The sequence below is a fragment of the Ranitomeya variabilis genome, chromosome 5 (assembly GCF_051348905.1).
Source record: "Ranitomeya variabilis isolate aRanVar5 chromosome 5, aRanVar5.hap1, whole genome shotgun sequence".
Lineage (NCBI taxonomy): Eukaryota > Metazoa > Chordata > Amphibia > Anura > Dendrobatidae > Ranitomeya > Ranitomeya variabilis.
Genome location: NC_135236.1, coordinates 130012490 through 130028456, shown reverse-complemented (window position 1 = coordinate 130028456; position 15967 = coordinate 130012490). Strand labels below are relative to the sequence as shown.

Sequence of the window (15967 nt, the reverse complement as noted above, 5' to 3'; positions counted from 1 at the left end):
ATGCCCTGCACATGGGGTAAGTGATATAGTGAATCAGAAGAACTATACATTTCTAATTGGTGGTCTTTGCTAGTATTATTATTATTATTACACCTATTACGTATTGGGACAGAATCTTGGAGATGGGAATACCCCTTTAATGATAAATTTGGCACAAGTTTCGCCAACCTTTTAACCCCTTCATGACCCAGCCTATTTTGGCCTTAATGACCTTGCCGTTTTTTGCAATTCTGACCAGTGTCCCTTTATGAGGTAATAACTCAGGAACGCTTCAACGGATCCTAGCGATTCTGAGATTGTTTTTTCGTGACATATTGGGCTTCATGTTAGTGGTAAATTTAGGTCGATAATTTCTGAGTTTATTTGTGAAAAAAATTTGGCAAAAATTTTGAAAATTTCGCAATTTTCACATTTTGAATTTTTATTCTGTAAAACCAGAGAGTTATGTGACACAAAATAGTTAATAAGTAACATTTCCCACATGTCTACTTTACATCAGCACAATTTTGGAAACAAATTTTTTTTTTGCTAGGAAGTTATAAGGGTTAAAATTTGACCAGTGATTTCTCATTTTTACAACAAAATTTACAAAACCATTTTTTTTAGGGACCACCTCACATTTGAAGTCAGTTTCAGGGTTCTATATGGCTGAAAATACCCAAAAGTGACACCATTCTAAAAACTGCACCCCTCAAGGTGCTCAAAACCACATTCAAGAAGTTTATTAACCCTTCAGGTGTTTCACAGCAGCAGAAGCAACATGGAAGCAAAAAATGAACATTTAACTTTTTAGTCACAAAAATTATATTTTAGCGAAATTTTTTTTATTTTCCCAAGAGTAAAAGGAGAAACTGGACCACGAACGTTGTTGTCCAATTTGTCCTGAGTACGCTGATACCTCATATGTGGGGGTAAACCACTGTTTGGGCGCACGGCAGGGCTCGGAAGAGAAGGAGCGCCATTTGACTTTTTCAATGAAAAATTGGCTCCAATCTTTAGCGGACACCATGTCGCGTTTGGAGAGCCCCCGTGTGCCTAAACATTGGAGCTCCCCCACAAGTGACCCCATTTTGGAAACTAGACCCCCCAAGGAACTTATCTAGAAGCATAGTGAGCACTTTAAACGCCCAGGTGCTTCACAAATTGATCCGTAAAAATGAAATGGTACTTTTTTTTCACAAAAAAATTATTTTAGCCTCAGTTTTTTCATTTTCACATGGGCAACAGGATAAAATGGATCCTAAAATTTGTTGGACAATTTCTCCTGAGTACACCGATACCTCACATGTGGGGGTAAACCACTGTTTGGGCACATGGTAAGGCTCGGAAGGGAAGGAGCGCCATTTGACTTTTTGAATGAAAAATTATCTCCATCGCTAGCAGACACCATGTCACGTTTGGAGAGCCCCTGTGTGCCTAAACATTGGAGCTCCCCCACAAGTGACCCCATTTTGGAAACTAGACCCCCCAAGGAACTTATCTAGAAGCATAGTGAGCACTTTAAACTCTCAGGTGCTTCACAAATTGATCCGTAAAAATGAAAAAGTACTTTTTTTTCACACAAAATTTCTTTTAGCCTCAATTTTTTCATTTTCACATGGGCAACAGGATAAAATGGATCCTACAATTTGTTGGGCAATTTCTCCTGAGTACGCCGATACCTCATATGTGGGGGTAAACCACTGTTTGGGTGCACGGCAAGGCTCGGAAGGGGAGGCGTGCCATTTGACTTTTTGAATGGAAAATTAGCTCCAATCGTTAGCGGACACCATGTCGCGTTTGGAGAGCCCCTGTGTGCCTAAACATTGGAGCTCCCCTACATGTGACCCCATTTTGGAAACTAGACCCCCCAAGGAACTTATCTAGATGCATAGTGAGCACTTATAACCCCCAGGTGCTTCACAGAAGTTTATAACGCAGAGCCGTCAAAATAAAAAATAATTTTTCTTTCCTCAAAAATGATTTTTAGCCCAGAATTTTTTATTTTCCCAAGGGTAATAGGAGAAATTGGACCCCAAATGTTGTTGTCCAGTTTGTCCTGAGTACGATGATACCCCATATGTGGGGGTAAACCACTGTTTGGGCGCACCGCAGGGCTCGGAAGGGAAGGCACGCCATTTGGCTTTTTGAATGGAAAATTAGCTCCAATCATTAGCGGACACCATGTCGCGTTTGGAGAGCCCCTGTGTGCCTAAACATTGGAGCTCCCGCACAAGTGACCCCATTTTGGAAACTAGACCTCCCAAGAAACTAATCTAGATGTGTGGTGAGCACTTTGAACCCCCAAGTGCTTCACAGAAGTTTATAATGCAGAGCCATGAAAATAAAAAATAATTTTTCTTTTCTCAAAAATGATTTTTTAGCCCACAATTTTTTATTTTCCCAAGGGTAACAGGAGAAATTGGACCCCAAAAGTTGTTGTCCAGATTCTCCTGAGTACGCTGATACCCCATATGTGGGGGTAAACCACTGTTTTGGCACACGTCGGGGTTTGGAAGGGAAGTAGTGACGTTTTGAAATGCAGACTTTGATGGAATGCTCTGCGGGCGTCAGGTTGCGTTTGCAGAGCCCCTGATGTGCCTAAACAGTAGGAACTCCCCACAAGTGACTCCATTTTGGAAACTAGACCCCCAAGAGAACTTATTTAGATGTGTGGTGAGCACTTTGAACCCCCAAGTGCTTCACAGAAGTTTATAACGCAGAGCCGTGAAAATAATAAATGTGTTTCCTTTCCTCAAAAATATTTTTTTAGCTCAGAATTTTTTATTTTTCCAAGGGTAACAGGAGAAATTTGACCCCAAAAGTTGTTGTCCAGTTTCTCCTGAGTACGCTGATACCCCATATGTGGGGGTAAACCACTGTTTGGGCACATGCCGGGGCTCGGAAGGGAAGTAGTGACGTTTTGGAATGCAGACTTTGATGGAATGGTCTGCGGGCATCATGTTACGTCTGCAGAGCCCCTGATATGCCTAAACAGTAGAAACCCCCCACAAGTGACCCCATTTTGGAAACTAGACCCCCCAAGGAACTTATCTAGATGTGTGGTGAGCACGTTCAACCCCCAAGAGCTTCACAGAAGTTTACAACGCAGAGCCGTGAAAATAAAAAATCATTTTTCTTTCCTCAAAAAAGATGTTTTAGCAAGCAATTTTTTATTTTCACAAGGGTAACAGGAGAAATTGGACCCCAATATTTGTTGCCCAGTTTGTTGTGAGTACGCTGATACCCCATATGTGGGGGTAAACCACTGTTTGGGCACACGTCAGGGCTCGGAAGGGAAGTAGTGACATTTGAAATGCAGACTTTGATGGAATGGTCTGCGGGCGTCACATTGCATTTGCAGAGCCCCTGATGTGCCTAAACAGTAGAAACACCCCACAAGTGACCCCATTTTGGAAACTAGACCCCCCAAGGAACTTATCTAGATGTGTGGTGAGCACTTTCAACCCCCAAGTGCTTCACAGAAGTTAATAACGCAGAGCCGTGAAAATAAAAAATAATTGTTCTTTCCTCAAAAATTATGTTTTAGCAAGTAATTTTTTATTTTTGCAAGGGTAACAGGAGAAATTGGACCCCAACAGTTGTTGCCCAGTTTGTCCTGAGTACACTGGTACCCCATATGTGGGGGTAAACCACTGTTTGGGCGCACGTCGGGGCTTGGAAGGGAGGGAGCACCATTTGACTTTTTGAACGCAAGATTGGCTGGAATCAATGGTGGCGCCATGTTGCGTTTGGAGACCCCTGATGTGCCTAAACAGTGGAAACCCCTCAATTCTAACTTCAACACTAACCCCAACACACCCCTAATCCTAATCCCAACTGTAGCCATAACCCTAATCACAACCCTAACCCCAACACACCCCTAACCACAACCCTAACCCCAACACACCCGTAACCCTAATTCCAACCCCAACCCTAATCCTAACCCTAATCCCAACCCTAACCCTAATCCCAACCCTAACCACAACTGTAACCCCAACACACCCTTAACCCTATCCGTAACCCTAACCACAAGCCTAATCTTAACCCTATTTCCAACCCTAGCCCTAATTCCAATCCTAACTCTAATTCCAACCCTAACCCTAAGGCTATGTGCCCACGTTGCGGATTCGTGTGAGATTTTTCCGCATGATTTTTTAAAAATCTGCAGGTAAAAGGCACTGCGTTTTACCTGCGGATTTACAGCAGATTTCCAGTGTTTTTTTGTGCGGATTTCACCTGCGGATTCCTATTGAGGAACAGGTGTAAAACTCTGCGGAATCCTCACAAAGAATTGACATGCTGCGGAAAATACAACGCAGCGTTTCTGCACGGAATTTTCCGCACCATGGGCACAGCGGATTTGGTTTTCCATAGGTGTACATGGTACTGTAAACCTGATGGAAAACTGCTACGAATTCGCAGCGGCCAATCCGCTGCGGATCCGCGGCCAATCCGCTGCGGATCTGCGGCCAATCCGCTGCGGATCCGCGGCCAATCCGCTGCGGATCCGCGGCCAAATCTGCACTGTGTGCACATGCCATTACCCTAACCCTACCCCTAACCCTACCCGTAACCCTAACCCTACCCCTAACCCTAACCCTACCCCTAGTTCTAACCCTAGTTCTAACCCTAACCCTAGTGGAAAAAGAAAAAAAATATATTTTCTTTATTTTATTATTGTCCCTACCTATGGGGGTGATAAAGGGGGGGGGGTTTAATTATTATTTTTTTATTTTGATCGCTGTGATAGAACCTACCACAGCGATCAAAATGTACTTTGTAATGAATCTGCCGGCCGGCAGATCCGGCGGGCGCACTGCGCATGCGCCCGCTATTTTGGAAGATGGCGGCGCCCAGGGAGAAGACGGACCGACTTCGGGAGGCTCGGTAAGTATGAGGGGGTGGTGGGGGGGTGGATCGGAGGACAGGGGGGGGATCGGAGGACGGGGGGAGCGGACATGAGCACGGGGGAGCGGACAGGGGGACGGAGGGGGGTACCGGACAGAACGGAGGACTGGGGAGGAGATCGGGGGCGGTGGGGGGGGGCAGAACATGATTTCCAGCCATGGCAGATGCTATTGCAGCATCGGCCATGGCTGGATTGCAATATTTCACCATTTTCATAGGTGAAATATTGCAAATTGCTCTGATTGGCTGTTGCACTTTCAACAGCCAATCAGAGCGATCGTAGCCACGTGGGGGCAAAGCCACCCCCCCTGGGCTGAAGTACAACTCCCCCTCTCCCTGCAGATCGGTTGAAATAGGAGTTAACCCTTTCACCCGATCTGCAGGGACGCGATCATTCCATGACGCCACATAGGCGTCATGGGTCGGATTGGCACCGACTTTCATGATGCCTACGTGGCGTCAAAGGTCGGGAAGGGGTTAAGCATGGCAGATTACTTCACAATGTTAGAAAGAGCGGGAGACCAATGTATCACATGCTACGAGACACCTGTGATGCTAGTTAGTGGACACACCTTGATTTAACATGTCCTTTTGTCACATTATTTTCAGGGATACCATCATTTCTGTGCAGGCCTATTTCATGAGTTTATTTTTTTTTTTATTCTGTGGAAGCATGGTTGAAAAGCAATGCCTGACTTTCATTTGTTAATTTTCATAGATTTTATATTTATTATTACTTTTGCCAGATTCAAGTTATTTATCTTACCATTGTGGGTTTATATGTCATTAAATGAGGGGTACCAACAATTTTGACCGTGTGTGTATATGTAACACACATTTAAATGTGTGTGTGTGACGTGTACAGTGGGGTAAAAAAGTATTTAGTCAGCCATCAATTGTGCAAGTTCTCCACTTAAAAAGATGAGAGAGCCCTGTAATTGACATCATAGGTAGACCACAACTATGAGAGTCAAAATGAGAAAACAAATCCAGAAAATCACCTTGTCTGATTTGGCAAGATTTATTTTGCAAATTATGGTGGAAAATAAGTATTTGGTCACCTACAGTTATATGAAAAAGTTTGGGCACCCCTATTAATCTTAAGCTTAATGTTTTATAAAAATTGTTTTTTTTTTTGCAACAGCTATTTCAGTTTCATTTATCTAATAACTGTTGGACACAGTAATGTTTCTGCCTTGAAATGAAGTTTATTGTACTAACAGAAAATGTGCAATCTGCATTCAAACAAAATTTGACAGGTGCATAAGTATGGGCACCTCACCGGAAAAGTGACATTAATATTTAGTAGATCCTCCTTTTGCAAAAATAACAGCCTCTAGTCGCTTCCTGTAGCTTTTAATGAGTTCCTGGATCCTGGATGAAGGTATTTTTGACCATTCCTCTTTACAAAACAATTCCAGTTCAGTTAAGTTCGATGTTCTCCGAGCATGGACAGCCCTCTTCAAATGATCCCACAGATGTTCAATGATATTCAGGTCTGGGGACTGGGATGGCCATTCCAGAACAGTGTAATTGTTCCTCTGCATGAATGCCTGAGTAGATTTGGAGCGGTGTTTTGGATCATTGTCTTGCTGAAAGATCCATCCCCTGCGTAACTTCAACTTTGTCACTGATTTATGAACATTATTGTCAAGAATCTGCTGATACTGAGAGAAATCCATGCGTCCCTCAACTTTAACAAGATTCCCGATGCCGGCATTGGCCACACAACCCCAAAGCATGATGGAACCTCCACCAAATTTTACTGTGGGTAGCAAGTGTTTTTCTTGGAATGCTGTGTTTTTTGGCCGCCATGCATAACGCCTTTTTGTATGACCAAACAACTCAATCTTGGTTTCATCAGTCCACAGGACCTTCTTCCAAAAAGAAATTGGCTTCTCCAAATGTGCTTTTGCATACCTCAGCCGACTCTGTTTGTGGCGTGCTTGCAGAAAGGCTTCTTTCGCATCACTCTCCCATACAGCTTCTCCTTGTGCAAAGTGCGTTGTATAGTTGACAGATGCACAGTGACACCATCTGCAGCAAGTTGATGCTGCAGCTCTCTGGAGATGGTCTGAAGATTGTCCTTCACTGATCTCACCATTCTTCTTCTCTGCCTTTCTGATGTTTTTCTTGGCCTGCCACTTCTGGCCTTAACAAGAACTGTACCTGTGTTCTTCCATTTCCTTACTATGTTCCTAACAGTGGAAATTGACAGGTTAAATCTCTGAGACAGCTTTTTGTATCCTTCCCCTGAACAACTATGTTGAATAATCTTTGTTTTCAGATCATTTGACAGTTCTTTTGAGGAGCCCATGATGCCACTCTTCAGAGGAGATTCAAACAGGAGAACAACTTGCAAGTGGCCACTTTAAGTAGCTTTTCTCATGATTGCATACACCTGGCTATGAAGTTCAAAGCTCAATGAGGTTACAAAACCAAAAAAAGGGCTTTAGTAAGTCAGTAAAAAGTAGGTAGGAGTATTTAAAACAAGAAAATGATAAGGGTGCCCATACTTATGCACCTGTCTAATTTTGTTTGAATGCAGATTGCACATTTTCTGTTAGTACAATAAACCTCATTTCAAGGCAGAAACATTACTGTGTCCAACAGTTATTAGATATATGAAACTGAAATAGCTGTTGCAAAAAAAACAATTTTTATAAAACATTAAGCTTAAGATTAATAGGGGTGCCCAAACTTTTTCATATAACTGTAACAACATGCACGATTTCTGGCTCTCACAGATCCGTAACTTCTTCTTTAAGAGGCTCCTCTGTCCTCCACTCATTACCTGTAGTAATGGCACCTGTTTGAACTTGTTATCAGTATAAAAGACACCTGCACACTACCTCAGTCACACTCCAAACTCCAAAATGGTGAAGACCAAAGAGCTGTCGAAGGACACCAGAAACAAAATTGTGGCCCTGCACCAGGCTGGGAAGACTGAATCTGCAATAGGCAAGCAGCTTGGTGTGATGAAATTAACTGTGAGAGCAATAATAAGAAAATGGAAGACATACAAGACCACTGATAATCTCCCTCAATCTGGGGCTCCACGCAAGATCTCACCCCGTGGAGTCAAAATAATCACAAGAACGGTGAGCAAAAATACCAGAACTACAAGGAGGGACCTAGTGAATGACCTGCATAGAGCTGGAACCACCGTAACAAAGGCTACCACCAGTAACACACTATGCCACAAGGGACTCAGATCCTGCAGTGCCAGACGTGCCCCCTTTGCTTAAGCCAGTACATGTCCGGGCCCAACTGAAGTTGGCTAGAGAGCATTAGGATTATCCAGAAGAGTATTGGGAGAATGTCAGATGGTCTGATGAAACCAAAGTAGAACTGTTTGGTAGAAACAAAACTCGTCATGTTTGGAGAAGACAAAATTCTGAGTTGCATCCAAAGAACACCATACTTACTGTGAAGCATGAGGGTGGCAACATCATGCTTTGGGGCTGTTTCTTTGCAAAGGGACCAGGACGACTGATCCGTGTACATGAAAGAATGAATGGGGCTATGTATAGTGAGATTTTGAGTGCAAACCTCCTTCCATCTGCAAGGGCATTGAAGGTGAAACTTGGATGGGTCTTTCAGCATGATAGTGATCCCAAGCACGCCACCATGACAACAAAGGAGTGGCTTCATAAGAAGCATATGAAGGTCTTGGAGTTGCCTAGCCAGTCGCCAGATCTCAACCCCATAGAAAAAACTTTGAAGGGAGTTGAAAGTCTGTGTTGCCCAGCGACAGGCCCAAAACATCATTGCTCTAGAGGAGATCTGCATGGAGGAATAGGCCAACATACCACCAACAGGAGACTGTGTGGATGATGAAGGGTCATCTCATCCACACGAAGCAAGCAGCAGGATGGGGATCGTAAGAAGATGGGAAGCGCCGGACCAAGACCAGCGTTGCCCATTGGACCAGACCGCCCCACAGGTAAGTATAATAAAAGTTATTTTTCTTCTCTTGCAGGTTGAGTTGGGGGCAGATATACAGCATTATAGAAGTATAATCAGCCCTGAAAGGTTATGGCCGTATCTCTTAGCGGCCAAAACTGCTGACAGGTTCCCTTTAAGACTGGGGGAATATAACACCAAACATATATATGATTCCTTAGTGTCTGCAATGTGGCTACACAAAAGGAACAAATCTGGGGGGCGCCACCCGGTAATCTGACGCCAAGGAAGATGCAACTGCAGTCCTTAGACTAGTTCCTCAAATGCAGCAGGGCGGACAAAAATCACAATCCCATGTGGCAACTGACTTCCAATTTTCAACAGTCCATTCACGGGCCCCAGAACTTGGCTGCAGCAGCAGATCCTCACCCTTCAAAAAACACATCACTAACAAATCAAACGTGGCTCATTATTCTTCCTCTCTTGGGATCAGCCCCCTGGTTGGTCAGAGATACTCACAACCCACCCCTTAAACATTTACTACAGGTAGCTCAAAGGATGAAGAATCTTCCAGAAGCCCAGGTTCCAGCTTGTCTGCAAGGTTGTGTATTAGGGAATCCCCCTGCACAGAGGAATAAAGAAACACATGCCCCCACCAGATGCAGGACAGAAAATGATGGTGTAGGCCTGATTACGGCATGGTCCATGAAAACAGGCTGGGATTTACACTATCACATATATACATTATGTATATACTGTATGTGTATGTGTATGTTAAGCATACAGTGGGTAAAACAAGTATTGAACAAGTCATTAATTTTCTAAGTAAATATATTTTTAAAGGTACTATTGACATTAAATTCTCACTAGATGTCGGTAACAACCCATTAAATCCACACAGGCAAAGATATAAAGAAATCAAACCATAGATGTCCATAAAATAAGTTATGTGTAATAATGAAAAATGACCCAGGGGAAAAGTATTGAACACATGATGAAAGAAAGGTGAAAAAGTCACGGAAAGTCACAACACTAGCTTTAATCTATCAGTAATTAGAAAACAATCCTGCCACTTAAAAAAAATATTAGTGGGTTCAACTGATGGCCTATAAAAAGGCGTCTCATTACTAAGGTGTGAAGCAAGAAATATCTCATGATGGGTAAAACCAGTGAGCTGTCTCAAGACCTTCGCAACCCTATTGTTGCAAAACATACTGATAGCACTGGTTACAGAAGAATATCTAAACTACTGAAGGCTCCAGTGAGCACTGTAGGGGCCATAATCTGGAAGTGGAAAAGATTCATTTCACCAACCAGCCCCAATCAGGTGCTCCCCCACATGATTTCAGAGAGGAGTGGATACAATTATCAGAAGAGTTGTCCAAGAGCCAAGGACCACCTGTGGAGAGCTATAGAAAGACCTGAAATCAGCAGGTACAATTGTTTCAAAGAAAACTATAAGTAATGCACTCAACCTCCATTGCCTGTATGCATGCTCACCACACAAGACTCCATTGCTGAATAAAAACATGTTCAAGCGTGTTTAAAGCTAGCTAGACAAGCCTGTGAAATACTGGTTGAATATTGTCTGGTCAGATGAGACCGAAATTGTACTCTTTGGATGCCATAATAAAATCACCATGTTTGGAGGCCAAAAGGCACTGCACATCACCCAAAAACACTGTACCAACAGTGAAGTTTGGAGGTGGGAATATCATGGTGTGGAGCTGTTTTTCAGCATTCGGCACTGGCAAACTTTCTAGAATTGAAGGAAGGATGAAGGGACAATTGTACTGAGACATTCTTGATAAAAATCTCCTGCCATCTACCCGAAGATGAAGAAGGTTTCAGCAAGACAATTACCCCAACTGCCAAGGAAACTCTCACTTGGTTTTAAAGTAAGAAAATAAAGTTGCTAGAATGGCCCACCAATCGCCTGAACAGAATCCAACAGAAGATTTATGGAAGGAACTAAAGTTCAGAGTTCATAGAAGGAGCCCAGGGAAATTTCAGGATTTAAAGAGTGTCTGTAAGAATGAACACACACATACATAAGCTATATACATGATACACACATATATGCGTGTTAATGTAAACTTCTATACCTGTCATACATACTTCATACATCTTATCATCTTTGTTAAATTCTTAATTAAAAATGGAAACATGAAGAGGTTGAAATTAGAGCAGATTTTAAGGGGTATTGCAGCAAAGAGCATTTCTTCTCACTGAGTGTACCAGTCCATAGAAGACACCACCACCCCCACAGTGGTGCCCAGACCCCAAAACGAACATACATCATCTTAGGTATGAGTAATAAATGTTTAAAGCTGGACTACCCCTCTAAATGTTCTCACCTCTGACAGTTTGGTACAACAGTATCTAGTCTGGACAGTCTTGTGTAAGGCCCCAATACACATTACACATTAGATTTTAGTTAATGGTAATAAACTAAAGTGATCATTCATCAGTAGAAATGTCATCAATGAACAATTTATCTGAATCAACTTTCATCCAGTGAAACAAAGTCGTCCACGTTTTAAATTTTCGGTCCGAACATGACCAACGACTAGCTGTGCTGCGCTAGGTCCACAGATGAACAACCGTCCATAAAGGACCAACCCAAGAGGAGTGGAAGTGGTTACTAACACTGAAAGGAACATTCGCTTCTTACCGCCTCGTCGGGAGTGGAACACCACCGGGAAACCATTGAGCGAACGTTGAAAGGTCTAATTGTTCCTATATGGCCAGGTGACAAAACTATAATGGCAGCAACGTGGACTAACGTGTGTATGGCTGTATCGCGTTCTATAATTTATGATCTACTCGAATCTAATGTGTATGGGGCCCAAAGTATCACTGATATATTATAAAGATCTACTAGGAAGTGTCTGCCTCTCTCTGCATGACAATTTATAGTACAAAGTCTTCTGCTTCTGTTCCTTCTCTAAGGTTTTGCAACTCGCAAATATATTTGTTTAAAAGGCGATCAATAGATAGTTTTAGCAACGCCCCATTGTGCACTATTAAAGGGAATCTGTCAGGTCATTTTTCCTACCCTACTAATAGCATCCTGAATCAGGGCTTGGGCAGCCCTTTTAGGATATGTAACTTTGATTTTTGTACGTTGTCCCGTTGTGTAGCTGTAAGCCCCTGAAAATGTATTGTAGCGCGCCTGCTAGCCAAACATATGCTAATGCCAAATGAATGTTCACCCCTTTTCCCGCCCATGATCCTGCCCACTCCTCTGCACCGACGTCACTGATTGGGTGCAGTCAGACTGCTGTCCTACTCGCCGGAGGATCACATCGCAATCCTCGGACTGGCCGTCTGCTCTCCTGATCTGAGCGCAACGGCTGCATAGACATACACTGTCAGGTCAGCAAAGCAGACGGCCAGTCCGAGGATCCACATGGGCCAATAAAGGCACAACTTTTCTATTCTTTTGAAGTACTGTAGTTTTCATAAGATACATAGATAATTGAATGGGAGATAGATAGATGGATATGGGATAGATAGATGATAGATAGATAGATAGATAGATAGATAGATAGATAGATAGATAGATAGATGTAAAATTTTATATTTCTATATACTGTAGTTATCTGGAAATATCAATAATGTTCTTTACAACAAAAATAATAATAACAAAAAACTTCTGTAGATTGTGAATTGCGTCGTTGGGCTTCTCCATCCAATTTCTGTGATAGATGCAAGAGCCAATCCGTCATTGTGTCAGATCTTCGATCCCGCCATAAATAAGAGGCATCATGTGCCCTGTCTATATATTAATAAATCAACGCGTCAATAGCGCTCTGCCATTATATCAGGTCAATTTCTATAGAAATCTATCAATGCGTTGATAACCCTGTAGTAACTGTGCATGTCCCCGTGTCAGTGGCTCGTCATTACCCTCTGCCATTATATCAGCTTACACATCAATACATCAGTGCCTGCAGAGACAACACAGGGCAATGCATACAGTCCAGAGTCAGTGCATGGTCGGACCTACAGGAGCGCCATTATCACCCGCTGCCATTACAGTGTCCAGCACATCTGCCACATCACTCTATACATTACTATGAGGGTACGGGTAGACTTCTATCAGCCGCCATGGTGCCGGCATCTCGTCATCCCCTGTCATTTTATCAGGAGCAGGTCATGGTGCCAGTGCCTTGCGGATACCCGCTGCCATTGTATCATCACTGTGTGATCATTTATAAGAATGCCTCCGTGCCAGTGTTATCATTGCCCATTACTTCACAGGGCTGGATACATTAATATGCCCACAGCTCACCAGAGCTAGAATATGTGAGCGTGTCACTGTGCCGGTGTCCAGTCATAACCCTCACACATCAGATCATGGCACTGTATATAGAAGTAGCATTGTGTCATCCATACATTATTATATCCGCACATGGACTGACCTGTACAGGGACACGTTATACAGCCGGGGTCATGCTCCTGCCTGGGCTAGTCCATCAGTGCAGTTCGTACAGGACAGACATCGATTACTAGGTCCTTCGTATTACAGGGGACAGTGTGGTACCGTAACCCTGTGCCATTATATCAGGATCACACGTTATCACCCGCAGTGTCACTTATACATGACTATATGACTACATGGATGGATCTGTATCCATCTATCATTGATCTATCATCCATCCATCCATCCCATAGAGCCAGTGTCATGTAGCATCTGTCCGTCCGTCCAACCATCCATCCATCCATCCATCCCATAGAGCCAGTGTCAAGTAGCACCTGTCCATCCATCCATCCCATAGAGCCAGTGTCATGTAGCACCTGGCCATCCATCCATCCATCCATCCATCCATCCATCCCATAGAGCCAGTGTCATGTAGCACCTGGCCATCCATCCATCCCATAGAGCCAGTGTCATGTAGCACCTGGCCATCCATCCCATAGAGCCAGTGTCATGTAGCACCTGGCCATCCATCCATCCATCCATCCCATAGAGCCAGTGTCATGTAGCACCTGTCCATCCATCCCATAGAGCCAGTGTCATGTAGCACCTGTCCATCCATCCATTCATCCATCCATCCATCCCATAGAGCCAGTGTCATGTAGCACCTGGCCATCCATCCATCCATCCATCCATCCCATAGAGCCAGTGTCATGTAGCACCTGTCCATCCATCCATTCATCCATCCATCCATCCCATAGAGCCAGTGTCATGTAGCACCTGTCCATCCATCCATCCCATAGAGCCAGTGTCATGTAGCACCTGGCCATCCATCCATCCATCCATCCATCCATCCCATAGAGCCAGTGTCATGTAGCACCTGGCCATCCATCCATCCCATAGAGCCAGTGTCATGTAGCACCTGGCCATCCATCCCATAGAGCCAGTGTCATGTAGCACCTGGCCATCCATCCATCCATCCATCCCATAGAGCCAGTGTCATGTAGCACCTGTCCATCCATCCCATAGAGCCAGTGTCATGTAGCACCTGTCCATCCATCCCATAGAGCCAGTGTCATGTAGCACCTGTCCATCCATCCATTCATCCATCCATCCATCCCATAGAGCCAGTGTCATGTAGCACCTGGCCATCCATCCATCCATCCATCCATCCATCCATCCATCCATCCATCCATCCCATAGAGCCAGTGTCATGTAGCACCTGTCCGTCCATCCATCCATCCCATAGAGCCAGTGCCATGCACCTCCGTCATTCAGGGCAGTTCACACATGACAGCATCCATCCCAGTCCTGCACTATGACATGACCAGTGAATGACAACCCCTTGGGTACAGCAGGAGATCCACATGCCTCCTCATGCCTCTGCCCCATGTGATTTACTGCCACTGGCACATTTCTACACTGCAGCAGCCATTGATCCTGATAGTGCACCTTTTTCCATAAGGGTTTGGGAGGTGGCACCATCACCCTTTAGACTGGCTTGGGGGGCAGATTCAGACAGCCTCCCCTCTATACCATGAGCAGCCCCAAATCCCAGCACTCACCTCCAGCAGCCACCAGCAGCAGCAGCAGCAGGATGCATCCAGCCCAGTGCAGCCCCCAGAGCAGAGACAGCGCCATGTAGTGCTGAGGATCCCCCCACTGCTCCTCCTGACAGGCTGCCGGCTCCCCTCTCTCACCAGCCCGGGGATGCAGAGAGGGGCTCCCTCTCCCTCCAGTCAGACGCCATCTTGTACAAGTTTTTCTCTTTTTTTTTAACCCCCTTTCTGTTTATTTAGGCAGCTGGTATCTGAGTGTCCTTCTGCTGCCATCTATTGGTTACTGAGCCAGTCTGAGGACATCTCCACTGTCTCATTCTAACAAAGGGGTCACATGTTTGGGAGAAGCTGCTCCCCACCCCGGCACTAATCACACAGAGCTGGGGGGCAGGCAGGGAGGGCAGACATCAGCTGCCAGGCAGCAAGGGGTTAACCCAGGTTATCAGACAGAATAGCAGCCCCATATCCGTTATCCGTCCCATGGCTTCTGTCCTAGATGGAACCATTTTTGCTCAATATCGATCGTCGCTTTTCGACATCTGATCGGTCCACGAAACGATTAATAGCAAGAATATTTCAATTTCAATTGATTGTGGCTGATGAGGTCTGACGATTCGTCATCCAATTCGGACGGTTTTACATCTAGGGGACAGTATCTGAAATAATATGGCAATATACATAAAAAGTGCAAACGGGTCCTGAAAAAAAGATAAAGCCAATAAAAAGGGATTTTTGAGAAAAAAAAAACCCAATACAGAACAGACGCATTTTAGCATTCCTCTGTATAGTGGAATTCACACCCAGCAAATTTGTTGCAGAAAGTTTTGCAAGTGTATTGTGGGACGGGAAGAAATTATGTGTTTGCCACAAAAATGTCCCATTAAAATCAATAGAAATGAATTTCAGTAGCAAAAATGTATATCACGTGTGAGTATCCCCTGATACGCCTGCAGCGCTGGCCACGGAGTCACTGACCTGAGACCCCCATAGAATTATCAATAGGAAATTATCAATAGGCTACGCCATCAATGTCTGATCAGTAGGGTCTGACCGAGAGCGGACACGGACGGTATGTTGGCCCCAGTTTATTTATTAACTGTAAAGCCGGCAGCATCATCCGGTGAACCGGAGCAAGTGCTGGGGCTCATAGGGTCTGGGGGGCTTGTTCTGCTCAGGTTTCAATTTACAA

At 44.3% G+C, this 15967-nt stretch overlaps 1 protein-coding gene across 1 annotated transcript in view; it reads right to left on the bottom strand.

Moving 5' to 3' along the window:
* The window catches only part of IGDCC4 (immunoglobulin superfamily DCC subclass member 4), a 124909-nt gene extending 109860 nt beyond the window's left edge, over positions 1-15049 (bottom strand). The window contains exon 1 of the mRNA XM_077263310.1: positions 14785-15049. Coding sequence (XP_077119425.1) covers positions 14785-14860 — 76 coding nt within the window. The 5' untranslated portion in view covers positions 14861-15049. The remainder of the gene's footprint in view (positions 1-14784) is intronic.
* Between the last annotated feature and the right edge of the window lie 918 nt (positions 15050-15967).